A 26,733-nucleotide genomic window follows, 5' to 3' on the forward strand; every position below is an offset into this window, starting at 1 on the left:
TGTTAAGAGCAATAAAGTCATGCCTACATAAACTCTGTAAAATTTTATTAGTAATACGAGAATTGTTTGAAAAAAAATTTTTAATCTATGGCCACATAAAAAAAAACTTTTAATCAAAAGTTTTTTTTTTGTAAAAATACAAATCGATGTCGGGAATGAAAACGAAAATGCATGAAAGACGAACGAATACCAGTCTCCGGTCGTTGGAGAGGCGGAAAACGCTTGCAATCAGAGGCGATTTGTCTTGTATATTCATGCAGCCGTCATACACATAGCCATCTCTTTGTGCATAATGAGTAAACCCGGAGGAAGAAAGAAATTTAACTAGCCATAAAAATTTTCAAAAGCACGCTACTTACCAATTTTTAATTTTCATATATTTTACCATCCATAATTTATATTTGTTTGTGAAAAGAATCACAATTATAAAATTGTGCTGAAATTTGTAAAGATGTGAAATAACAAATATCAGCATGTTACCCGAAGACAAACAAAAATGTACGTTCTATGTCTCGCCACTCCCCAGTCTCCCATTAGTTGTCCTTGACAGTTGGAATCGATTCCGGAGAGTATTACTTCTTCCCCAAGAACTCTCACTAGGCGATGCTATAAATATGAGCAGCTAAGAAGTCAAGCCGAGAGTAATGTAGGGAAACTTATCCAGTTTAACTTCCACGCTCCTCAGACATTGCAGAGGCCGCGAAGTGTTCCAAACTCGGCGAACTACTTACAAACTACAGCAACAACAGTTGGTCATTGAGCTACAAGTGTCAAAGATTATTTCAAAATTATTAATTGATTACGTTATTGCGTGCTCATGAGTTATGATATAAGTGTGTTGTTTTCTGCAGCGTTGCCTGTGAAAGCAAATATGATATACCAATTGTTTTAAATCAGTTTGTCTTGTCCATATCAACGAAAGTACAACAAATTATAGTATTTCATATTCTACCGAACTTTACATCAACTATTCCTCTCCATAGACGATAGCTTACTTTGATTTGTGCTTTATATAAAAGTTACTGTTATCATAATTTTTATAATATTTATAACTTTCAGAAAGTAGAAAACAAGAGTCAGAAAACATATTAATGATTTTTAGTTAAGAAAAAGATAACGTTTATATTAAACAGCTTAGAACAAGACATTAGCGTGAGATTGTCCTGAGCGGAGCTGTAGCTCGAGCGCCAGCTCTGCAATGTTGTTACGAAGTTCTACCCCTATGGCTTAGCTATTAGATGCTTTGATTACACTCCTAGTTAGACTTCAGTTCGCCGCTTTAGTTACACTGTTTGCTTTGATCATTTAGCACACAGGATTATATGCACCTTGCTAATGAAACTGAATACTTTAACTGTAATAACTGATAAAATAACTAAAGGGAAACCTAAAGCCAAGTTAATTATAATTAAGTTTTTAAGTCACAAATTTGAATATATTGCATTAGGATATTTCGTGGAAATCATAAGTTTTTTACTGTATGGCTTGTAGGGTTTTGATCGAAATAAATTATTATGACCCAAAGAGAAGCAATTGAATCTTCAGTTACCTACTTATAACAAAACGTCAATACAGATTCTAATTATACGATTCTAAAGTTAAGCGTAGCCCAGACAACACAAATCCATTCGTTTGACTTTGAGTGATGGTATGATCGTGTCAATAGAGCGCAAAAATAGTGGGTTATTATCGTGAAATATCTAAAAATACATAGTAATTGAAGTCGGTAACGATATTTCATATAAGAACAATGTAATATTCTTATATCTGTACTGTACGATGTCGGTCAAACCTCACGTGGGGTTAATTCCGAATAATGACAATACCAATAATGCCATTTGTTCAAAAATCCTAGTTTTGTTCCTCCCGTATTATGGTAATCCCTTAGTCATAGTGCAGAAATTTAAATACCTCGGTCACATACTGACTGAGAGCTTGTCTGATGATGCTGACATCGAGAGGGAACGGAGGGCATTGTCAGTCCGCTGCAACATGCTGGCCCGAAGATTTGCAAGGTGTACAAGGTCAAAAGGCAAGGCCTTTTATACTTGTAGCTTGTAGGTCAATTATTCGCAGAGGCCTACAATGTCCTTCGAGTCCATTATAACGATGCTTTCAGGATGTTGATGGGGCTCCCGCGATTCTGTAGTGCATCTAGCATGTTTGCTGAAGCGCGTACAAACGATTTCTTTGTAATTTTAAGCAAAAGTGCAACTTCTTTGATGCGTACGTTGCATGGGAGCTCCAACAGCATTCTCAAAGTAATTGCTGATAAGCAGGACTGTCCGATCCAGTGGCACGGAACTCGTATGCACTGCGACGTGGTTAGTGATGCTGCTGGGGTACAAAATTTTTATATTAATTAATTTGTATTTTATTATAATAATTTTCGAATTGATTTTAATTGAATTTATATACTATATGATTCCATTTGACTAAAAATTGCGTCTAAGACTTTTTACTAACATAATATGGTTTTTCTTTCAACCGAAATAAATGATGATTATTATTATATAAACGGTTGATAAGTTTCAATTTCGTAAGATTATTGTCCTTGGGTCGAATCTTCTGTAAGTCGGTATATTACTTATTTTATACCAAGCGTAATAAATCGACGGATCACGGAACCGTCGCGCGGGAAATTATTGACAATTCGTCCCGAATAAGTCGCAATGTTGTTGCAAATCAATGCCTACGCTCACGTGATTTCCTCTCAGAAATAGTCTGTGATGCCGGTGTTGTAACTACTGAAATTCTAATTCATTTAGAATGAGATAATGTCTTATCGAAAATACACCAGAACAGTGCTGTTTATACTGGTTAAATTGAAAGTTACAATTTTTCTAGGCCGCCGGTTCCCGTATACGATAACATTCAAGAGAATTTACTGATGAACTGTAATTATTTCGAGATTGCGTTTCCCACCTGAGAGCACTCCATGTAATGAGGCTTGATCTACCCCGTAAGTAATCAAGACAATGGAAGATCTGAAATAAATGTAAAGAGGTAGATTGTTCCGTTTATATATTAGTATATTTGTGAGACATTTAATTTAGCTTAGAGTAGTTAACGTCAGCAACGTGTCCTAAATCCTTTCTGCTGTGAATAAGAGCGCTGGATTTGCAATCGGTACCGTGTAAGTGATGACCAGTGACTTACCCATCTGCTCCTGATGGAGAATTATTGCTTTTTACCCGAGACCTGGCAGACAAAGGCGAATCTAGCTACCTATTTGTTTTAACTGGAAATGCACGGAATTTTTATTTCTTTCTAAAATAAAACTTTGCGCGTTAACCTTTGTTATTTCAGTGATATATAGAAGTTTTGTAGCGTGACATTAAGAAAGTTTGTTTTATGTTTTACATAATTTTACCGAGGCATAAATATAATATTTAATTACATTTCTAAGTAACTTGTTTAAACTTACAAACTTAAACCTCATTTTACTCATATTTAAATTATGTGGTCACTAGATGATTGAGAAATTATATGGAAAAATTATGTCCTAATAATAACAAAATCCAACTGAAGTACATATTTATAGCACAGTTCGTTGACAACTTATTTGAAGAAATATAAAAGTCTTGCAATTTGATGATTAAAATTGTAGCGCGTCGTAAACGAAACCCCTCGAGTTGACGAGAGCTGCACTGAGCCAATTGAAGTACAAAATCCTCCGAACTGAAGTGTCTGCTTTAATTACATATTTATTGCTCTGACGACCGCTGTCGTCGTCTCCTCTTTGAGAATTACTCGGTACTCTGTGGCGCCAATTTCACGTTGTTTATTATTAATTTCGAGAAATGACATAGCTCCGCTGCAAAAAAATTGGAGAGTAATAATAGCTTTAAACGAGGACGGTTTTTTTAATTTTCATAGAATTTGTATATACAGACATATATCAAAATTTGCAAGTAAAAAAAGTGTTCAATCTGAATGAGCCATAATCCAGCATGCTAACCACAAAGAAACTTCGATAAATGTATCACAAGGGAATTCGCCAACATAACGTATCTGATAAATTGAGTCATTTACATAAAAACTCCACAAAAGAAAATCTAAATTGCTTGATTGAAGCGTTATCCACCGGTTTATAAGATACGTGATCTATACAGGTAAATGAAATTAATCAAATAATAAAAGTGTATTTAAAAATACAATGCAGTTTCTACTATAGGTACATATCTACCGAATCCGAAAGGTCAATTAGTATACTATATTAGATATCCACTGAAGAATAATACAGCTCATTTTCTTCCTGGAAATTTTCATAAGTCTGTGCTTATTTGTGAATTACCGTTTCGGCGACCTCCGTGGCGTAGTGGTCACCACGCCGCCCGCCCGCTATCTTTTGCTTGGGTTCGATTTCCAGCAAATATTTATAGCTTTGATGATTTTTGATATTTGTTTGCGGTTTGGGTGTACTGTGCCTGTTTCTGTATTTTTGTCTCTGTATGTTTGTATGTTTGTTTCTGTATATTTATTATTATTTGTTTGTTTTTCAAATTCACGGAACTAACACATATTATGAGCCAATTATAAGTAAATTAAAGCATTTATAATAAAAATCTGTGCACGCTAAACCGCATGACGTTATGTCGTGATATCATAACATAACACCACCTCGCAAATTGTGTGCTTCATAACGACACTCGTGAGGGTAATATCGTCGACGTACATTATACATCACTTTGGTTATGCTTTTCCGATCTACGTGGCTCACGATAGGCCAATAATACTAACAGCGAGTAATGTATTTAAAGTGCTTTTATATGTAACGATGAAATCAGTATTAATATTATAGTTTGATATTTACAGAAAAAATATAAAAATGAAATGGTTTGATTTGTGTATAGTGTAATAAACCACACTAAAATGTTTAATTACAAATTATCAATTTGAGTTTTATTGTAATGAAGTTCTACCTACTGCATTCTATGTACCTGTATGTAGAAGTCCAATGCACATTTTATAATTATATATAATACATTTGAGGAAAAGAAAGATTTGTGTTTTTATATGTTTGCATCGATTAAACTAAAAAAAAATGTGGACCAATTACGATTAAATTAGACACAGAGATAGACCAAACCTACAGGCTACCTTTGCGTTAGTTAGACTGGTTGCTAGTATCAAATAACGACAACTATTATATAATTTGCTTGTGATCCCGAGCATATTGTGATATTAGCTCAATAAAGTTACGGCCTCATTGTATATGGGCCAGCGCAAGTATCTATACATAATTCAAAAATTCCTTTCTGTCGCCGACCCTCATAATTTTGACCTTTTATATGAAATATAAAGATTTTCTGCATAAACAGGTTGCAGTTTATGTTACGTAAGATATACGATATTTTTACGACTAGTTTCTAAATCCAGTCCAGTATTATCACATAAATTTAAGTAATTTAATATACATCTAATTTCATATGTACGATTGATCACTTAACTGAAATTAAGATGTCTCCATATTTAAATTAATAAAGAATAACAAGATATACTTATTAAATATATGTATGTACTTTACCCAGCCGCAATCCTAGGAAAACAACCTGCCTAACCTAATCCGACCGCATCGAGTAGATACTAAACTTAAATCGAGGGAGTTTCGAGGAGGAGGTAGATGTAATGATGTATCTGTTCTCTCAAGGCACCTTTTCTCGTGGAACGTCACATATGAACTAAAGTTGCCTACTTACGTATTATTTGTACTCGATGTACTTAGGTAATTATAACATTAAAACGTAAAAATCGCTTTGCAATAACCGTGTAATGGTAAATAAATATTAACCGTGAAAAGCAAATGCAGCGTTGTGAAAACGTGGCAGTATATTAAATTACACCGCAAAAACGGAAAAGCTGGTGTGACTGGACAGAGCCGGGTACAAATGATTGTCGTTTGTTTCACGTGACCCGCTGCATTAGCGATATCTGTGTGAATCGTACTGCTATGGTAAAGGCGGCCTATATTGTCCTGGTGTACCTACCAGGTACGATAACAGAACAGAACAAGCGACTAAGTCACGATGTATTGATATATTCATTGTTGGTGCCCCAAATATGTCATATCTACTCTAATAAGGGACAATATAGATATTATTCGATGTGCCATGTGGACAAAACTGTTTTATAAATATTAGGAAAAAATGTTGAGCTGTAAACGTTACAAGGGCTCTGGTTTATTGGGAATTTTGGGATAATTTAACGTTCAAAGTTCGCCAGCTTATTTGATAACTTGAAGTATAACAATTATATCTAATTTTTCGTTGACCAAAGTCGTTTTTCATGTCTTTAATAATAAATTAAAATATTATAGAGCTGATGCTCTATAATATTTTAATTTATTATTAATTGAAAGACATTGCTCACTGCACAACTCTTTTCGGAATACGGAAAAATTCATTTAAATATACAATCAAACGAATCACTAAACGTAGGTAGTTTTAAAATTACTCGATCAACATTTTCGTCGTTATAGTAATAACGAGCCCAACATTTATCGCGCCGATTTCGGAAAGTGTGAGTAATGGAAACATCCGCGCACTAATGAGATCACCGGCTCCAGTGCATTGATTTATATGCTCATTTATTTTTAGGGTTCTTTACTCATAGGGTAAAACGGGACTCTGTTACTAATATTCCGCTGCCCATCCGTCTATCTGTCGCCAGGCTGTATCTAATGAATCGTGATAGTTAGACAAGTGAAATTTTGCTTGCAGCCAAGTATGGAGCCATCTAGTATTTTTTTGTATATATGTAAGTTTATAAATAAATCATTCATTCATACTAAAAAACTGAATAAAATAAATATTCCCTTCCCTTCCTGTGCGAGTCCGACTCGCACTCGGCCAGTTTTATTTCGGTCGACTACTAATTTGTTTTAAATCTTAATTTATTGATTTTTCTAATAATACGCGAGGTAATGGCCCTTTCTGAGTTATCGAAAATTGTTTTAGAAAAAAATGACAAAATATTGAAAATTAATATTATGTAAATACCTACCTACCTATATGAAATATAATATGTTGTATTTTCATATATATAAGTAGATAAAATAATGTCAATTCAACCTTACAAAGGCTTTTTATTTTACTTTTTATATTACCGCAAAAATCTCATTTCTGTAAAATTACTAGTTTATAAAATTATACTTAGCTCTTTATTACTGCTGAATTACTGTGAGAATATTTTCATGACCACGTAAAAACCAAGGTTTATAAATGTGTTCCTAAGTTGTTTTACCTTTACTCGGGTGATGCGTGGGAACTCTTTGTTATAATATCTCTTACCTGGAAAAAAGAAAAGGATAAATAATGGAAAATAACCAATAACAACTATAATTATTGTTTTTATATTAACCTCGATACCTAACTATAATATTATGTACATGTGTTTGTTAACTTTCAATTTCACTACAAAATTCAGTTTCATTGACGTAAATATTAACAGAGCTGAAAATTTCGCTAACGAGTAGACGGCCACTACAGACTTGTTTCCTGGAAATTTTCGAGCGAAACTACAAATTGCGAGCACCTCCAATGAATTTCCGGCGGCCGTTCGACATTTCCGGGAAATGACGGAGCGTTCCTATATAAACCTAATAGAACCTTCGTGACCGAGCCAATATTTGTACAGAAACAAAAACAGCAAAACAAATGGTAAATAAAAATTTTCTGGATATCACTTCCACCACAAGAGCTTCGTCTGTTAATAAATTACAGTGTTTACTACTGACTGTTGCATGTTCTAGTACATTTATGATAGTAGTATGGCGAAAATATCACGATTTTCCCAGGAACTTCCGCAGGCGGCGTCATAAACATGTCAACATGTTACTTTTTATGCGTTGCGTAAAACATGTATCATTTTTCTGCGATAGCAATCCGACAGGCTGATTATAAAAACGTCTCGTTGAATTTGTTTGACAACCAACCAATACAGCGGCGTTGGAATAAGAATTATGGGCTATGGGGAAATGCGCTTGCGGTACGGTTATTTATATTTTATCGTATGTTCAGACGTCCGTACGTGTGAGAAATGTTTGCGTTCATTCAATTTGCAGCGCGAAGCCCCTGAGGGCGGTAATCCCGGGCTTAGGACTGTTGCGCTCCGCTTTCACACAAGACACACGAGGTACCGAATTATTTTTATACTTTACAGTTACGTCGTTTAAATATACTATAAGCCTAAGTAGCAATTATGAGATCAAATATCTTTTGTATGAAATGAAAGTAAAAAAATATATATAACAAAAAATACCACATTGATGGCCTATACTAAAATCAATACGATAAACAAAGTAATCTGCTATCAATCGAACGATATAACTTATCTATCAGGGCATGATCTATTAGGGAACAAGGGGAAATACTAGCTAGATCGCTGTTTGATATTTACCGCAATAAGGGCTTTATTTCCTCACTCTATTTTTATGGCCGCAGTTCCGTCTCGCGTGCGGCTGTCTGTAGTCAGTCGTTTATCAAACGATGCCATTCCATGCCATGAAGCTAGCGGCTAGAACCGACATAGGACTGTTTTATACATAATTGCTTTCAAATTGCAATTTCAAAAAACAAGATTTCATTCATCTTTAATAGGTAGGTTTTGGCGACTGACGTTCAGTAAGAAACTACGTTTGAGCCACAATGCATTGCAAAGATGAATAAAAAGCATTAAAAACATAATAGCAAATACGAGTAGTTGATAGATCATAAAAATTTCAAAACAAGAATCTGAAATGAATGTGTAAATAAATAAATTTTAAAAATTAATTAGTTACTGCCTGATCAGTAGAAACATTTTCAATGTGACTTCAAAACACAAGGAAAGTTGTCGCTTGAACAATGGATGTTCTTCAGTGACGTGTTTGGATTTGTTTGCTTAAACTGACAAAATGTCAAGTCGCGTGCCACCGCAGCAATTGAGTTGGAAATACATGAAGATAACAGCAGATGGGAGTTACAGAATTCTGTGATAATTATATCGAAGTCAGTTTTGTAGTCACTGTTAGTGACGTGCCGCCGAGATACTCTCTGTTCTCGGAAATTTCTTCCTTTGAAAATTTACAGGATACAGCCCTTCCGAAAATCTCAACGGTAGAAAATTTTCAGGAATGTTTTTAGACTGTTTCCCTATAGATTCCAGTCTCAGCTATAACATGTTTCTCTTCTTTATCAATATTTTAATTTCAGTGATTCAGTAATGGTTGGCAGTCAATCGAACTTCTAAAGATTCTCAAAAAAGTTCGCGTTTAAAATATTTTATGGAATCGTGTACCTACAGCCTTACCACTCAGGGTAAACTTGATAATATTCATCTGTTCCGTAGTTACTCTGTAGCAGTTTCGTAAAATATTCGTCAAAAGGCAGTGGAAGTCGTTGGCAGCCCCACAAAGGTTGTAAGTTGGCATTGAAACACAAATAAGATAGACATTAAAGCAAGCGGGAGCCAAATGCCTTAATAAATTTAAGTTGCTTATTGTACTTGCGACCTTTTGGGCTACAAGTAAATGTCACTGACTCGAGTGTTATTATAGTATATTGTATTACTTACTTCCCGTACTTCCTTAGGTCCCGGGGAAAGAGATTCGTTAGCTCTAGTAGTTGTAATAATGTGGTTATTATAAAGATTTGTAAATATTTTACCTAATGCTCTTTTCATTTATTGATAAAGTACAGAAATGACAATAGGTTTTCAACATCGATCAATTCATTGTCAGAAATGTCGCAAAGAGGGACACAGAACAACTCCATTCGGATCTCCCGAATAAATAACGTTACGAGACAAGTTAAAATTAAATTTTAAATGAAAACCTCGGAGCTGACAGCTCAAGAGAAAATGTCAATTTTGTTTTGATTATTTTCAATAACAGTGTTCACTTAGAATTATTTTAAATAGGTAGGTGTAATTATTTTTCTCTTAATTGCTTTACATTGTTTTTGGTGTTCTATTTTCAGCTGTCACACCATTTTGCTACACTACCTTTTGATTAATAAATTTTATGTCGCATGATACAGTATAAAATCAAACTATAATTGCCACACAGAATGATAACTCATGCAATTTCGGAACCTCTGCAATTATTAAACAGTATTCATCTAAAATTTTCCAATTGATATTCAAATTGTTGCTTTAATTCTATAAATAAAACGTAGTGTTACTTGAATAATTAGAGGCGGCAAGAAGACGTAAAATAGAACGTGTTGATTTAAGATACGTAAGTTATGAAAGCCCATGAAATGCAATCTACTTCGTATAGAGGATATCCGGGTCGGCATAAAGAGCTTATTTGGGCGTGGAGCTTTTGGCTATAATCCGCAGGGTACGGGATCTAGGCCGCTCTCAAGAAGCACATTATCACGGCATTATGCTGATGCGTGCCCGAGCTGAGGTTCCACTGACGTCACGTTCATGGCACATTTATTCCAATAATAGTGGGACTTGTCTTTTATAGAGCTTTTGGAATAATATCGTCAAGGCGAGCTTTCATTACGCGGCCATTCATGCAAGTAGGTCGTTTTAGCTGGAGTAAGCTGCCGGAGAAATTGTAGCACCATTCCACGTCCGCTGCTCAGGCGGGCTATTTGTGCTGCGCAGTCTTACAGCTGTCTCACTATATTTATTCAATATAGAAAAGATAAAACTGTGTGTTTGTTGAGTATTTGAAATAACGATACTTATATAGCAAATTTCTCGGGAAGAGTATTATTAACTTAAAAGTACGAGTATATATAGGTGTATTGGTAAATGGACAGGGATTTTTTAATTTCTAAAAGATAACTCTTTTATTTTATCATATAGGCTATATAGAGTTATGGCAACACAGCAATAATAATAAAGGAAAATTATGTTTACCAACTAATTTATTTATATTTGTGTTATGAAAGCTAAATTGTGCTCGCCTTCCGCCGTATTTACTAAGTTTCCCTTTGTGTCTGTGTCTGAAAACTGAAAACGCATCCGTGCAAAGCAAACAAAACAAATTGTTATCCAGTATCAAATATATGCTCCTTCCAGTAACGTGTGTCTGGATCGGTTGGCGATATCAAACGATGTTGTAAAAGATTATGCTCAGTGCAGACTTTTTACTTTAGGCACAGGGTTTCGATAGAGAGTGTCACATTGAAAAATATCAATTATATAAATGGTACTTATAAATACAATAAAAATAAATAACATAAATACAAGCTCATAAATTTTGTTGTCAAATTCATATATTTATGCTTGACGTCCTCTATTACCCGGGTAACTACTCCACAGTTTTCATTGAATTAACCTCACCCGGCGATGACGGCGGCGTGTGTAATTTGTTCTATAATGAAATAGCTTTTAGAGAGTTTCCAGTTTCCATGAATCGTCAGATTAGTTGCGGTAATTGTTTGCAACAAAACGGAAAATAAATTGAAACTGCCATAAACCATTTGTTTAGCCGTCAACTTATTTTGGATTGTGCTGTTGTTTGTTTTGTTCGTCGGAATAGAAATTAACTAATTTTGACTGTGATATCACGAACCTAGTAATTTTGCGTGTGTAGTAGGATTTTTACTGGTCTTTTATAATTTTATAGTATGCGTGACAAGGGACGAGTAAATGTCGTGAGAAAGGTCAAAGTATATTTATTTTCCATTTTAAACTACATAGTTATAAGGTAGAGTTTTGCATGTAGCAAGTGGTAATCGCGGGCGGCTCTATCGGAGACTCACGCGTCGTTGGTTCTGTACTTTTGTTCAATGACTTCAAGCTTAACTCCCCTGACACTTGGACAAGCGAAGGAACACGATGTGATTTTAGAATTTCATAAGCTTTAGACGAAATTTTGGTCTTAAATCGAGTTATTGACCTTTAACATTTCTATTAAGCGCGGTCCCTGGCTATTGGGCGCGTGCCTAAAAGGTTAGCAGCATTGCTTTGCAATTTCTTTTGTTGGTTCTTAAGCTGGGTATGGATGAAGCCAGAAAACCATATTTCACATATTATAGTTGAAAAATTTACTCGCTCAGTATTTTTTAAACATAATAATTTGTGATTTAGCACGGAGTGGTTTCAAGTTTTACTCCAATTGTACCTATTTTAAAACAAGCCTTTCAGATTAGAAGATAAAGACGGTTTTTGTGACTGGCGTAGCGACGCTAAATGGAGATAAAACCGAGAAATAGAACAGAATCTTGCAGCCGATAAAAAAACTTTTCCCGACCAAGTTATCTGTTTGAAGTTAAATGTGTTGTAAGCTGAACTGATAACCAATAAAGCTCTCACAACTTGCTCTTACGATTCCTATGGGTATATGTCGAGACATTAAACGTTGCTAATTTGTGTAAGTACTCTAGAGGATCTTATTATGTTATATATCCAAGAAAAAAATCTGAAAACTCGTAACTGAAAAAGAGTTTTGCTATTTCGGAATAATAATTATATATGTAGCTATTTCACGACAAGGTACTTTGTTTTTACATATATTAAAAAGCTAGCTTAAAAATTAAATAAATATAATAAATGTAACATTCGTTCGTACATAAGTAACGTTCATAACACAAATAGGGTTGTAAACTGATTTGTTTGTGATGTTTTTACGAGTATAGCGTGATTTTTGAAAGGACCACAACTCCTTTTTACAGATATATAACACAGTACTAGGTAGGTAGTAGCTACGAGGTCTCTAGGGCATTCGTAGGGTTCCTACGAGACTCTCGGAAATTGTTATCTTAGGTTAATCTTATAATTTAAAATAAGGTAATTAATAATAATGTACATTATTTATGTTTCGAAGATTAAGCTTGCTTCCTTATAACGCATATTACATTACATGATAGTGAAAAACGAGTAAAATCTAACCAGAGTTGATGTTACATTTACAAATACGAAATTGGGTTTGTTACGTTTTTAAGCAAATTACACAGATTACTTTAAAATGGCGATTTTGTCACTCATAAAGTAAATACACGAGTACATTTTCGCTTTAAACTAGGATTAACGTGATTCACAAACGGCATAACAAAGTTGTGGAGAGTCCTTTCAGCGCGCCACTAAAGGCAGTGTGCAGGCTCGCGAGCCGCGGCTTGGAACACCTCTGTCTGCTTTGTTACTCCACTTTGTTATAATGCACTATAATAATAACCCAACTGCCTACAACTACAAAACATACTACAGAAGAAATGATATGAAAAATTCAGGGTTAAAACACTTGATTGAAACATTGGGTTGCTGTACTTAATTATCTATATGTATATGTTATGTAACCAATAACAATGGGCCTTTAAATATATATAAATTGGTTTTCTTGCAGAAAACTAAAAATAATTTGTGTAGATATCTATTAACTGCACCCCGAAGCTAGGCTGCCGTTGGAATTTAAGAATACTACTCTATGTTTTATTTATTATAGGTTATATTACACTTTGTACCAAATATGACCAAAATTATTATAAGTAGGATAGCTGGATCTGTAATGGCATTTACCACACGGCCCGAGCGGAAAGTAATAGTTTGATATGATGGACCTATAAATTCCATCGCAAACAGCTCGAAACGAAAGAATAGAGTCGAATTTCTGACTGTCATCTATTACATAGATAGGAGCGACTACTATTAGAAAGGAAATAAGAAATGAACAGAAGAGTTATTATATCTAGTACAATGAAATAGTACCGAAAGGTTAGGCACTGGTAAGCTAAAAATTATAATTAAGGTGGTGACTGTTTATTTTTTACGTAGGTACTATGTTTGTTTGGGAATCTTGTAACTCAATTTTATATCTTTACTTTAGATAACAACGACATTTATGACTTGAAGGTGCATGTAGGATCGACTTCCGACGAGGGAAATCTTCAATGAATGGAATGGACAAAACATTTTTTCACATGTTAAGCACTCTGACGATAATAAAAACTTGAGTCAAAAATGACATTTTTGCACAAAACCTATTCAAACGTCAGCGATGTAATGTTATATTAATATTGATAGTATAATCTGAGATTAGCTACATAAAGTGGTCATTCTCTTGACTCCATATTTCGCATTCGAAGGCCAGCATCGACACCTGTAATTTATTAGATTTGTTTCGATCTGGGATAATCTTGTTACCCGGGCGTGCCCGGCGCGCCCAGTCTTACACAATCGTATTTTTCGGACCATAAAAATGATTATTTGAGGTTATCTCTATAATTTCACTTTGATTTGTTTTCGAGGCTTCCAATTGGTAACATCTTTTTTGGGTCATGCAGACATTTGTTGTATTTTCAGTGTATGAAGTCATATAAACATCAAATGAGCTTATCCCTAACCTAAACATTTTTAATCAATAAATAAATTTTTCAAACTAAGGAAATAATGTAATTATTATATTTAATTACGTTACGCTAACGAAAACGCTACGTCAGGGCGTTTGATTTCAGCGGGACCTAACAAACTCAGTTTACGAGATAATTTCACAGACTCCTTTGTGATTGATGACGTTTATGTTTGCTTCACAGGAGTGAAAAAACTTTGTTTTAACGTTTAATATCTGGTAGTAAAGGGTAAATAAATTATTATATTTTTTATGTTCATATTTTTTCATAATTATAATTTTTGTATCAATTATTATTAGTCGATTTAATATATTATACTGTATGCAAACTATTAGATGGAATATTTTGATTTCTTGATATCTAGATTATTATACAAAAACTAGTGCAACTTTTTATTTTTTACAAATAAAATACAAAACTATGATGCCATCTAAACTTGTGCTGATGTGTCAAATTTATATGTATGAAATTTATATATATAAATATATAAATTTTTATATATTTAATATGATTTGTTTGTTTCAGGTTTTTTTTGTTGTTTTATTCGTCACAAGAAGTTGACAAATAGTCTTAAATCAGTACAACTCAGGGAATCGGCTTTTAGTGTCGTATTACTCGTAAAAATGCCCCCATAAACGTGGAATAAAAGAAAAGTGATTTATGTTCGAGTCACATTGATTGTTATCACGGTAGATCGTCAGCCATGCTCGGTTACAAATGTTATATGAAAGTTTAATCTTCAGTAAAATATATTTTATGAAAACTTTTATTTATTTGTTACTACAGATAATTGAATTGTCACAGACGTGCATTATAAATATATATATTTAATATAGGTACATACACACAATGTAATTATACGGGTAAACTAATAAATCTACATGGGCATTGCGATCTTTAATTAAAATTCTGTTCGTGACCTTAGCATGTCCGATAAATCTTTATAGCACTTTAATTTATTAAATAGATCTTGTTGAGAGGGTAGGGCTTTTGTTAGTCTTTTGTTTGTTACATACTAGAGCCTGTAATGGCATTCAAGTATTGAAATTCAGGGCAGGTTGTTGACACAAATTTATGAAGGGTTTGGTAAAGGGCAATTTTAATGTCACGTTCATCGATTATTAACTTAGTTTACAAAATATTATTTTTAAATAAGTATAAATTGAACCACAAAAATTAAATTTTTGTTATTTAAATATTGCACGTAAGCGGCGTATTTTTCCATTGTGATTCAAAGATAAAAAGAAAATATTATTCGATAGCAGGCGCACTATAAGAAGATTAAATGGATCCATGAGCATTATTCGATTCTCTTCGTCCATGAGATAATACAGACGTAGGCACATACATTTTAATGTATTGATGTGCGCGTACATAAACACTACGACTAGTAAACTCAACAATAACAGGAGAAGGAGAGGAGAAACATATCAATGAAGGAGAACTTTAAATTAAGGGGTCAATTGCAAAAATCAACAGTTTAGTTTTGGTGCCATTTCAGATTTCAGTTGTTTGTTGGGCGTCAGACATAATTGTGGTGGGTATTAACGGCTTGAATTTCCTCCTTCGCACGCTGAGGTACAAAACCTCAATGCGGTGGTGCTAATTAAATAAAATTGTATCTGTTTTCTCAAGGATACCGCAAAGTAAATTAAGTAATTTAAGATCAAAAATGAATCTTTCTCTTACTTTTGTTGCAGGTATCTGCGGTATTTTGGTTTCTAAAAACAAAGTATGATGATGTTGAATCACTTTGTCTTACTGCTTACTTTATTCAAAGTTATTATGGACTAGCTTTTGCTCGCAGCTCCGCCGGCGTTCATTTCGTGCGTCCGCTCATAACCTATTATTATTGATATCTCTGGTTCTAAGCAACGTATTGCAATAAAACCTTCACAGTATGTAGAACTCCGCTATACAACAGTAAAAAGCACATCAAATTCTATCTGGTACTTTTTGCATGATGCGCGAACAAACATACACACAAAAATTGTTTTGGTTTGTATTTGTCCCATAGAGTCCCCAATTTTTTTTAAAATATCACCTTTGTACAGACATACACCACTTACAGTAGTATTAAATGTATAGATACAGATTAAACTGAATAAGTTACCAAATAAGATCTACTTAGTCATCTGTTATTCGCAGAAAGGCCGCCGCGCCTTGTCTCATTCCGCACAATGGAGATATCGGCGAGATTTGTAGGTCACGCGAGCCTTGATTAAAAACCCTCTAAATGATATGGGGCGGATTTAATTTCTCTCATTTCCATTTATATGACACGTATGTAGGTGGGGGGGAATCGATTAACGAAATTACTTTGGCAACAATTCGTGCTGCAAAAAGGAATGAGTTAAATCACGTTTCAGGTTGATCAATACGATTTGGATTGAAAGTAAAATTGAAACAAAATGAAAGGGAAACTGTGATATACTTTTGTTTTTTTTATGAAAATCTTTTTGAAGTATAGATTTTGAAGTAGGTATAACAAAAGACTGCTTTACCGTTTTAATGTTCGTTTTCAATTATTTTTGTAAAATATACTTTTCATATTTATACAAGAAAAGTCGTTAAAAAGAGGGTGGCTACAGAGTTATAAAATAAAACTTAATTACGTTTTACTTTATATTGGTCGCCCAGCAGTGTGACTCGAAGAGTTTTCTATAGAAATAAAAATGTTAAATAAATTACTTTTGAGAATTTTTTATAATTTGGCACACTTGCCATATTATCATTTAGCTATTTTTTTATTATAGGTACGTCTTACGAATATTAACATAAAACCAATCATTTTTTCCAAACGCTATCCTTCATTCTACTTGTGAATAAACTATATTTCTTCAGGAATATATAAGCATGTAGGTTCACAAAATTATGGTCACCATATAGCGCATATAACGTACGTGACAAACTATGTCACAAAATGGAGCTAAAACTATTCCAAATTTGTTCAATTTCTATGCAAATTTGTGGCCCGGTCATAAATTTGGAATAACTATTTTATAAGACATTCTTTGTGACAGGGTATGTATGAGTAGACACCATCGAATTGAGTAAATGTTGGATGTTATTAAATTCCTTTGAGACATAGTAATTTATTTGCCTTTTTAATTTACAAAATTTATAAAATCTGTTGATCGCGCGCTGCGTCGCTTGGTCACGCTGTAATTTTTTTTTTGTTTAGTTTATAACATCTTTATGATAACTACTTAATTGATGAAATAAATCTTGCAAAAACTGGTCTCGCATTCCTGCTAAAGAATTAAGTGTAATTATTGTTATGAATTAAATGGAATAGACTTCTACTTTTTATAAAAATAAATAGTGAACACTTTTATTGCTCAGCAGAGGACTTTCTTTCATAATATGTACGGATTAGTATATACCTGCAGCTCTGGCCTCCTTGCAAGCCAGCACCATGCTGTGGCGTACGTCGGGGTTGTCGTCGGCGATGGTCTCGCCGACCGCCACAAAACGCTCCACGGCGCAGCAGACGGCGGCGCCGACGCGCTGCACGGCTGCGCCGCCGGCTGTCGCCTCGCCGCGCGTGGCTACCAGGCTGCTGATCTGGTGAAAAAAAAATGCCATTTTGTTTTTGCTTCACAGAAACATACGTATGAAAGTCAGAACTCTTTGTTCCGCGCAATAATATACAGATAGACAATATATAGCACGCGAACCTCTTTGTTTCTCTTTACTTTCTTTTATTTTTACTTTGTCATTTCTTTCTCATTTTAGCGTGTTCCTGGTATCATGCGGGGTTGTGACACAAGGAAGCCCGAAGTCAGCGAAAAAATAAACTTTAAAATGTTAAAGATCAATTAAGGAATGCTATTGTTGTCTATTAGGCTAGGCGTCGCCTCGTACGATATCCTTGGGAGGACATGTAATGGCCATTCTTGGGTTTTATTATTTTGTGTTTAAACAAATGTAACTTTCTGTTAATAATATTAGAATTAGGAACTTAAAACGAAATATTTCCGAGCCATTGGAAAATAGCTCGGCTAAAGAATGCCCCGAACCCGAATTCAATATGGCCCGGGAGGGCCTTGTTGAATTTTACATAAACACCATGAATTTACGAGGCTACTTGTTAAATATTAAAAATCCGAGTAGTAGCGGCCATTATTCTGGCATCTATAGTAATTTTGAAATAGATTTTTTAAATGTTGCTATATTTGTACAAAGCAACGTACGTTTTATGAATGTGTCGAAATTCCTTTCGTTTTTTATAAACTTATACTCGTAATATTTACATAAAATTAATTCTGGTATGTAAGTAATATACTTTTATCTATTAGTAAAATCTATGTTTAACTCAACATTTGATTAAAAGTAGTCAATGTGTTTATTATTTATTATTAAACACGGATTTATTACGTCTAAAAATATGGTAAATTGGTTTATATCGCTACGATTCTTGACTTTCGTGCGTAGTGATGTCGTAGCTCCGTAGCAGTGGCGTAGCAGATGTGAAAGCATTAGTTTTGTCAAGTCATTAATTTATTTTACAAGAAGGCCATATATAAATAAAAATGTATTTATGTATAATTTATTACATTCAGAAGATTTTACTAGTATTCGGAGAAATAAAAAAAAAACAAAGTTCACAAGAATGACACCAATAATTTTGTCTCGGCACTTTTGTTACAATCGAAGCGCGAGCTCAATTGGATTGCGACAACCTACAAAACAGGGTTACAATGTCGATACTTCCGATTTTTCTCTTATACCATTCTGAAGCACTTCAACTTTCGTATGAAAATCTTGTCCTAAAGATTAAATATTTTTTTGCCGATTGCGATTAAATATTTGTCTTTATTAAGAAGTCGAGACATTTTGAGAATGCTAATTAAGATAATTACACCTACTAGATAATTACATACAATTATATTTTTAATGTTTAAGGCCATGCCGCAAAACAACGAAAAGACGACAGCCGATTTTCAAATTTTCATGTTCTGTCTTTTATTTTTTCGAAACCGAAGCGAATTTAGTATCAAAATAAAAGGTAGCACACAAGAAATGAAATGGGAATAGGGAGGGATTAAAAAATGTAATGGTTTGAGAAATATGAATCAACAAACGTAAGGTTGCTTTGTATTTTTAGTTTCATTATCATTTAAATAAATACCTGTAAACCATTGTATCAAAAGTAGTAGAATACCATTTCATAATTCAAAATTTACCTGAAAAGAAAGCTCGTTATTATTATTATTTTTTATAAAAGCCTATTCCTTAGCGAATTACAGCAAATTACAGGTTTGCTGATACTGATAGCTAAATGACAAGGATTTATGAAGATTCTGGGCTATATAGCAATATTAACGGACAGGTTGTGGCATAAATTGGATCAGTGATAGTGGTGATTAATAGCGGCCAGTGTTGTGGCTTCATGCTTGGCTGCAATAACTTAGTTTTTTAAGCTAGTCACTTTTTTCTTTCTTTTATATGCCAGCGATCGAGCGGAGTAGTTATATTTTGTATTTAAAAAATCTCAACGCAGATTTATTTATTTTGGTGTGTAATTTTAACGTGATCTATCATTAATGGTTGAGTGAGTAACGGTATAATCGCCTACTTTAAACAATAGTTAAGAAGGCTGTGAAAACTGAAGATGGTTAGCAAATATTTTTGATGTAATTTGAAACATGAAAAAAGTAAGAAAACTTAGTTTATTTTATCAATTCGTATATAGGTAGGGCTTTGTATGTATGTATATACATATAAAACGTAATTCAAATACCTAATACACCTGGTAAAAAGGGAAATATTTTAATGGTTTACTTACTAATGCTATGATATCAGATTAAAATTGTAAGTAATTTAAAGACTTTCGATTAAGATATAAGTTGTTAAGTGGTCTACGGCGGAGGCGGCGGCGGCGGCTAGGCGCCGGTCGAGACCGCACGGCGCGAGCTCAGATCAAGGTCGGTCTTGCACGCAAGCTTCTCTGCCAGCGTGGCTACTTGTTGCGCCACTTCTTTCCACAGACGACATACATGGTCGTGCATTTTATACAGGTTATTGCAAAGTTTATGTTTAATTGTTGATGTTATGAGAGGTAAACATACCTGAGCTTCCCGGCGCGCATATTCGTCGTCATCGGAGAGCGCGTCCATGTCGGGACAGGCTCGGGCGGCCCGCGGGCCCGGGCGGGGGGCGCGCGCTCGGCGGCGCGCAGTCCGCGGGCGCGCGCACGTGCTCCGTGGCGCTGCGTGTCGCTGCGGCACCGCGCCGCTCCGCCCGCGTTCGCCGCGGCACTGACGGACCTGGCCGCCATCGATCGAGCCTCCCGCCCGCCCGAGCTTTCCACCCTCTCGACCACGTGGCCGCCCACCCTTTTTACTTACGTTTCAAAACTTTACTTTTCGCAAAAGTACAAACTCTGTTTTGGTCTATTCCGAGCATACCTTTTTTTTGTGTTTACATAGATATTCATATAGCATTAAGTTATTGAATTTATAAAACGTTGTAAATGGTTTTATTTACTACTTTATTTGAATGTGCCGCTTTTGATACTGTGTTACTGCGTCGGCGTCAACTAAAAGCGCAACAGATTGTCGACGCAGCAGGCGGGAAATTTTAACGTATATTAGGAGCGAGACGTCATTGCGTGACATAATAAGACGGCTAGCGACGCGGTCGACGATGCGCAGTTCCAAAAATAAGAGCGTGATTTTAGAAAACACGTAAAAGCCGGTGTTATTATCGGAATTCCCGTACGACGTCAGAGTCAACGTAACAGCAGTAGCGTAAAACGTCACTCTCTTCCACGCGGGTACGGCTTAGAGGCCCACGGCCGTGCGGACACAGCATGCACCCGTACCTGCTTGATGAGGGGTAGTAGAGTTCTCTCGACGGAGCGCGTTTTGATCTGTGTAAGGTCGAAATCGGGCAGGCCGGCGGCCGCCATTGCTGGCGCGGGCGCTGGCGCGACTGCGCGTGTGCGCACGCACGCGCCAGCCGCCGGCCATTGGCGGCGCGTCACGTGCACACTCCCCGCGCCGCCCGCCCCGGGCTACACACACGTCGCCCGTCCGCCGTAAACATCACGTTGCGTGTTTCGTGTTCTCTTGTGGGATTTTAAGACTTTAGTTTGACGTGTTTACTTTGTTATGATTGCTAGTATTTTCTGCCTGATGCTAGTTTGATTTCTTGTCGTTGATTTAACGAGATTGTTGATTTTATTACAGGCTGTTGAATACAACAGCAATAGCTGATGTTCCTTATTTGAGCATGTCTATATTAAGAACTTAATGCCGGTACCGGTAATAAATCAAACACGGTTATTAATTCAATATTTTTTAATTCGAATAAAATTTTGACAACTACACTGATTTTTTATTGACAACTTAACTTAACTTAACGGTAATCATTGGCACATTATCACAAAAGTTGTCAATGATCTAAATTCATATATGATGGCAAAATAAATTTATTCTTTTTCGAGATCTAATTAAATAATTCCATCTGTAAACAAATATTTTTACAACAATAATGATTAGTAATACTGCAAGAGAATAAACCATATTTTAATTATGAGAGTAAAAAGATATTTTTTTATTTATCTTAGACTAAACATTAATTATATGACTTTGGTACATAATTGCTTTTACATGGAATATATAAATCTGAATAGTAGAAATAACAATGAAACACTACTTCAATAAAGGTGGATATTCGTAATACTAAACACTCATAACATTTTTACAAAGTAAATGAGGCACTTGGATGACAAGTGTCATATTACAAGGGGTTTCGAGAATATACTATGAGATGTCGATACTAATTATAATAAACTCCCATGCTGATTTGGGGACGGCGTTTATTATACATAGCTTGTCTGGAGCTCGTGCTGTCCTGGGAGCTGTCGGACAGCCAGGGGCTTTGTCCGGGTGAGTTGCGGACTTTGCGCTTGCGCAGGCTTTCGGTGGGGCCCAGGGTGGGTCGGAGTAACTGCTTGAAACGGAAAGGGCCCTCTGTGTAGTCATCGTCGGAACTGAATACCGGCGTGGCGAGGATTTCGGGCGAGTTGCGCAGGATCTTGCGCAGGTCCGACTCGGGGTCGTGCGAAAGGTTGTACACGGGCCGTGGACCGAGTTCAGCTTTTTGGGAGTTCCTCACGAGCTCATTGATTTTGTTGCTGTGAAATAATTGCAATTTTAGTAGTTAATGGAGCTATGTTTTTGTTGTACTTTTATTTTATTGGTTTACAATAACTATTTATTATTTTTCTTATATAAGAAAAGATTCAGCCAAGTCCAGGCCAAGCCCAGTCAGAGCCAACAACTAACTAAACATGTTTTGTGGCATATTTGATAAACCGTACAAATATCAGAAATTTTGGTTTACTTTGTATCTACTTAAGTCCAGTTGGCAAACTATTTATCACCGTATTTTTAAACGGAACCGTAGAAATCATAATTTTCTTGGTAGAGGCTAATAAACTAGCTAAATACTGTATTTTTACTTTGATATATAGTTTCCCTGCTTTCGAAACGACACTTAAATAAATCATACTTTGAAACATTATTTAAATCGCTCCGGCGGCCTCGCTTATTTATAGAAACAGTTTTACGAGTTCTGATTGTCAACATAAATCCATTGATCATGAACTATTTTTAAAGAAACTAAAATATTACAGCATTATATAATAAACATATTTTTTATGAAATAATATGATGCAAACAAAATTGCCAATGTTATTATTATTCTTGACCTAGTATTTCAAGAAATCAAAGTTTAAATTAATAGTAGACAGTACAGTAGTCCGAAATACTGGGTCAATAATTGAAACAATTGCAGTCAATAATATAAATACTCTATAGCTGAACGCTACATCGTATCGTTTTTCAGGTTAATTGTGAGTTCTTTAACAAAGTATTTAGTAGATATATTTGGCTACTGAAAAAGTAGCAATTACTTCGATAATGTAGCGTGAAATAAATGTGAATTGTGATATATGTAGTACCTAAGATTGCTTTCTGATGATCATGCATTAAAAGTTTACATATATAAGTTTACATAAATAGGCATTCTCTAATAATTCTTAATTGTGCTACGGCTGCTCTCTACTATAACAAATCGCAGAAAGACATACCAGTTCCTAAGTCCCACGGGTAAGCGTAAAGAAAAAGAAGGATATTAGTAAGTCTATGGCCAGAAAGTGGGGAGATCGTGTGGTTGGTACCTGACGAGGCCGCTGCACTGGCGGCTGCACGGCCGGTTCTGCAGGTTCTGGTTCTGCTGCAGGTGGCGGTGGGAGCACTGATCGTTGCTTTGCTGATATCTGAAAATTTTACTTATATACGTATTATCCGTCTATAGCGTAATAGCGTATCATGCTAAGTTTAAATATGTGTAATACGGGCGCGTTTCGACTTAGATGAGGTAAATTCATATATACTCGTATTTTACGCCCGTTTTCCACGGAAATAAGGAATACCTACGAATTTTCATTTATTAATGATTAAATATTAAATGTCAATAGCTGTTACGACACAGTCACAGCTACGTAAAATACAGACTAGCTTAAAACGTTCACAACAATATTTTTTAGTGAAATGAGAAATGAAAAATGAAATATAGCGACCAAGTGAAGGGAGATGTTGTTTTCTCAACAAATAATCTACTGAGCATTTAATCCATATGCATGAAAGACGAACCTGTAATGTTTGATCACAATGTCTTTTCTATTCAGAAGCGGTTCATCCCAAGGCCGCGCCGGGCTCTCCAGAAACTCGGGCGATGGACTGCATTGGTCCAGTGGGAGCAAGATTAATTAATGTTGTCTTGAATGGGTTTTTCCAACATTTATTTTTACATTTTATGCATACAAGAATATTGATTAGCATACGTAGCGACTCAAACATTTTGGTAAATATTACCGTACAATTTCAGGTCACCACTGCTGGAGCGTTAGCCATTCTTATTCATGGATAAGTAGGATTGTGGTCTTTGACGACAATACAGCCAAGATCTGATACTTCACGTGTTTTTTGTAGAACGTAGAAATATAAAAAATACATTTTTGATCATCCTATCCAAGATGGTCCACTGGAAAAGCGGCTTAGGGCTTGTCGTGTATGAAGCGATGATATTAATAATAATATTATATCTAAGTCCTTATAAACTACACAGGACAAAGACAGATACGTCCATACATTTGAAATATCGCTTCGTATAGCATTGCGACGTTTTGTCTCAATGAGGACGACTAGTAACCGCCGCTACCATGCCGTCCGAACGCGAATTCAATCCACCAACTGTCAATATTCTCATGCGGTCCTGGTAACAAAAAAACGAAAATGAAGACTGACCTCGAGAGCCTGCTGGCGTCGCGCTCGAGCGCGCTGGGCCGCGCGCGCGCGAGTGCGGGCACGAGCGTGAAGCCGGGCGGCGCGCGGTACTCGGCCGGCGGCCGCGCCACCGCCTGCAGTCGCACGCCCGGCTTGTTGCGTCGCAGGCTCTTGTGCACCTCCTGGTTCTTGTTGTGCACCTGGGACACGGAATATTGTTGATGCTGAATATAAGGTATTATGAGGTGGAAATTTTCAGAATTCTAGGTAAAATATTTGGATGGATTGTTGCTCTTTCACGCACCAAATTTCCACGTTCGTTATCTGGTATCTAGAAAGAAGCCTGGGGAAAAAATTGTCTCCAAATTTAAGCAAGAGAAGATCGTCCGTCCTAAATACGAAAAGACAAACCGCTGGGTGCATTTTTTTATACGAAAAGTTTTTTTATACGTCTCGGGCCTTACGTTGAAATCCATTCCTTTTTTTCTCACTGTACAATGTACTATTTTTATTTTTTACCTGGTCAGCAAAAGCATGGAGCTGTGCAGCCCTCTCCTGGACCGAGTAGTGCTGCATGAGCTGCGGCGTGGGCGCCGGGTGCGGCGGCGGCGGCGCGCGACCTTTGGCCCAGTTGCGGCGCGCCGTGTAGCCGCGGAAATCTAGTGAATAGGCAAATTAAATAAATTTAGTCGATATTTTTTTATTACTGAAAACAATTCATTACACACCTGTGTCTTCAGTAATATTTCATCATCATCGTTATCTAAATACACCTATTTAGATGACTTATCTTTTATAGAGATAAGTCATCTAAATAGGTGTAATTATATACATGACAAAATAGTTAGATGACTTATCTATCTATCTTTATTAAGTCATCTAAATACACCTATTTAGATGACTTAATGATGATGACTGATGATGAGTCATCTAAATATACCTATTTAGATGACTTAATAAAATCTGACACTAGATTGATAACCGACCCGATTAGAATATTATTTTTTTGCTTTTACTGAAAAAATAGGATTTACAAATTGTTTAGATACGTTACCAGAGAACAGGTAAAAGAAGATATTCGATTGTTAGAACATTTAATGTCTCACAAATTGTTCTATAGTTAAGTACCTACATTAGATACTGGAGAATTTATAAATATATAACAAAGGTATATTCTTCAACCCATGATAGCAGTTTCTATTAACTAGTCATAGTAGTAATTGAATACTGCTTGACATTTCTGATTGTCGTGCTGCACGCAACTTTCGAAGTACATTCCTATACTTTTCTACGTTAGACTTTATGATTTCATAACTTAATGACGTCTTAAGTAATAATTCTTATATACCTACTGTACAAAATCATGATGACCTGATGAAAACCATGATGCTATGTTTATTAAATTTTTAAATTCTTTATTTGGAACTAGCTGATGCCCGCTTCTTCGTTCGTGTGAAATTTATGACTTCAGTGAATTATAAATACGAAAGTGGGGGTGTTTGTTACTTAGTTTTGCCAAACCACCTGGACGGATTTTATCAAAGATTTTATTAATTTTTGATGCGCATTCAACATGTGTGTATCATAAATCACAATCCTATACAATGAAATAAGTAAAATTACATACCTATTACGCTGAACAACTGTTGCCGTTACAATGTAGCTGTTATGTTCAATTTTTATATCTCAATAGAAAATGTTTGTCTTTGAATTACTTTTGATATCTCTTATAGTTTAGACGGTCCGTTAGAGTAAGGCACAAGGTGTTCCAGTTAGCTATAAGTCTTCCTAAATAATAATAATTGTAAGGATTAATGAACTCACGGCTCTGGATGACGACGGCGGCGCGGTTGGTGTCGACATTCTCCTTGTTCCCGCTGGTCTCGTTGCTGTCGCTCTCGTCCGACGTCATCCGCTGCAGGACTTGGGCTTTCATCAAAGCTTTCATCTTATTACCTGATAAAAGTTTTGTTTATTTATGCCATAGTTTAATACGGTTGAGTAGGCTTGGTTCGGTTCATTTTGTTAGTTCTCTGCTCTATGCAGAATTTAACGTTTTTTCAGCAGTACGTCAACTTTAATTTTCTACACTTGAATAGCATAATTTTATTTACAAATGTATGTTTTGGACTAAATTCGAGGTA

At 35.5% G+C, this 26,733-nt stretch overlaps 2 protein-coding genes across 11 annotated transcripts in view; both read right to left on the reverse strand.

Moving 5' to 3' along the window:
- alpha-Catr (alpha-catenin related) overlaps positions 1 to 21,240 on the reverse strand; it is a 61,765-nt gene extending 40,525 nt beyond the window's left edge. For 4 of the 5 annotated variants that reach the window (XM_053756660.1, XM_053756652.1, XM_053756700.1 and 1 more), the window contains exons 1-2: positions 21,118 to 21,240; positions 17,675 to 17,855 (exon numbers count right to left, since the gene is read on the reverse strand). In XM_053756660.1, coding sequence (XP_053612635.1) covers positions 17,675 to 17,855; positions 21,118 to 21,204 — 268 coding nt within the window. In that variant the 5' untranslated portion in view covers positions 21,205 to 21,240. Of the gene's footprint in view, positions 1 to 17,674; positions 17,856 to 20,362 lie in introns of all 5 variants that reach the window. The other variant, XM_064436367.1, reaches the window with a different exon arrangement.
- Positions 21,241 to 21,586: 346 nt separating this feature from the next.
- Positions 21,587 to 26,733, reverse strand: part of LOC128676478 (myosin-IIIb-like) — a 32,117-nt gene continuing 26,970 nt past the window's right edge. For 2 of the 6 annotated variants that reach the window (XM_053756621.2, XM_053756613.2), the window contains exons 17-22: positions 26,414 to 26,545; positions 25,109 to 25,248; positions 24,611 to 24,789; positions 23,957 to 24,043; positions 23,482 to 23,580; positions 21,587 to 22,434 (exon numbers count right to left, since the gene is read on the reverse strand). In XM_053756621.2, the coding sequence (XP_053612596.1) occupies positions 22,077 to 22,434; positions 23,482 to 23,580; positions 23,957 to 24,043; positions 24,611 to 24,789; positions 25,109 to 25,248; positions 26,414 to 26,545 (995 nt within the window). In that variant the 3' untranslated portion in view covers positions 21,587 to 22,076. Of the gene's footprint in view, positions 22,435 to 23,391; positions 23,581 to 23,956; positions 24,044 to 24,610; positions 24,790 to 25,108; positions 25,249 to 26,413; positions 26,546 to 26,733 lie in introns of all 6 variants that reach the window. The other 4 variants (XR_008405419.2, XM_053756636.2, XM_053756628.2 and 1 more) reach the window with 4 other exon arrangements.

Source organism: Plodia interpunctella, chromosome 2 (assembly GCF_027563975.2).
Source record: "Plodia interpunctella isolate USDA-ARS_2022_Savannah chromosome 2, ilPloInte3.2, whole genome shotgun sequence".
NCBI lineage: Eukaryota > Metazoa > Arthropoda > Insecta > Lepidoptera > Pyralidae > Plodia > Plodia interpunctella.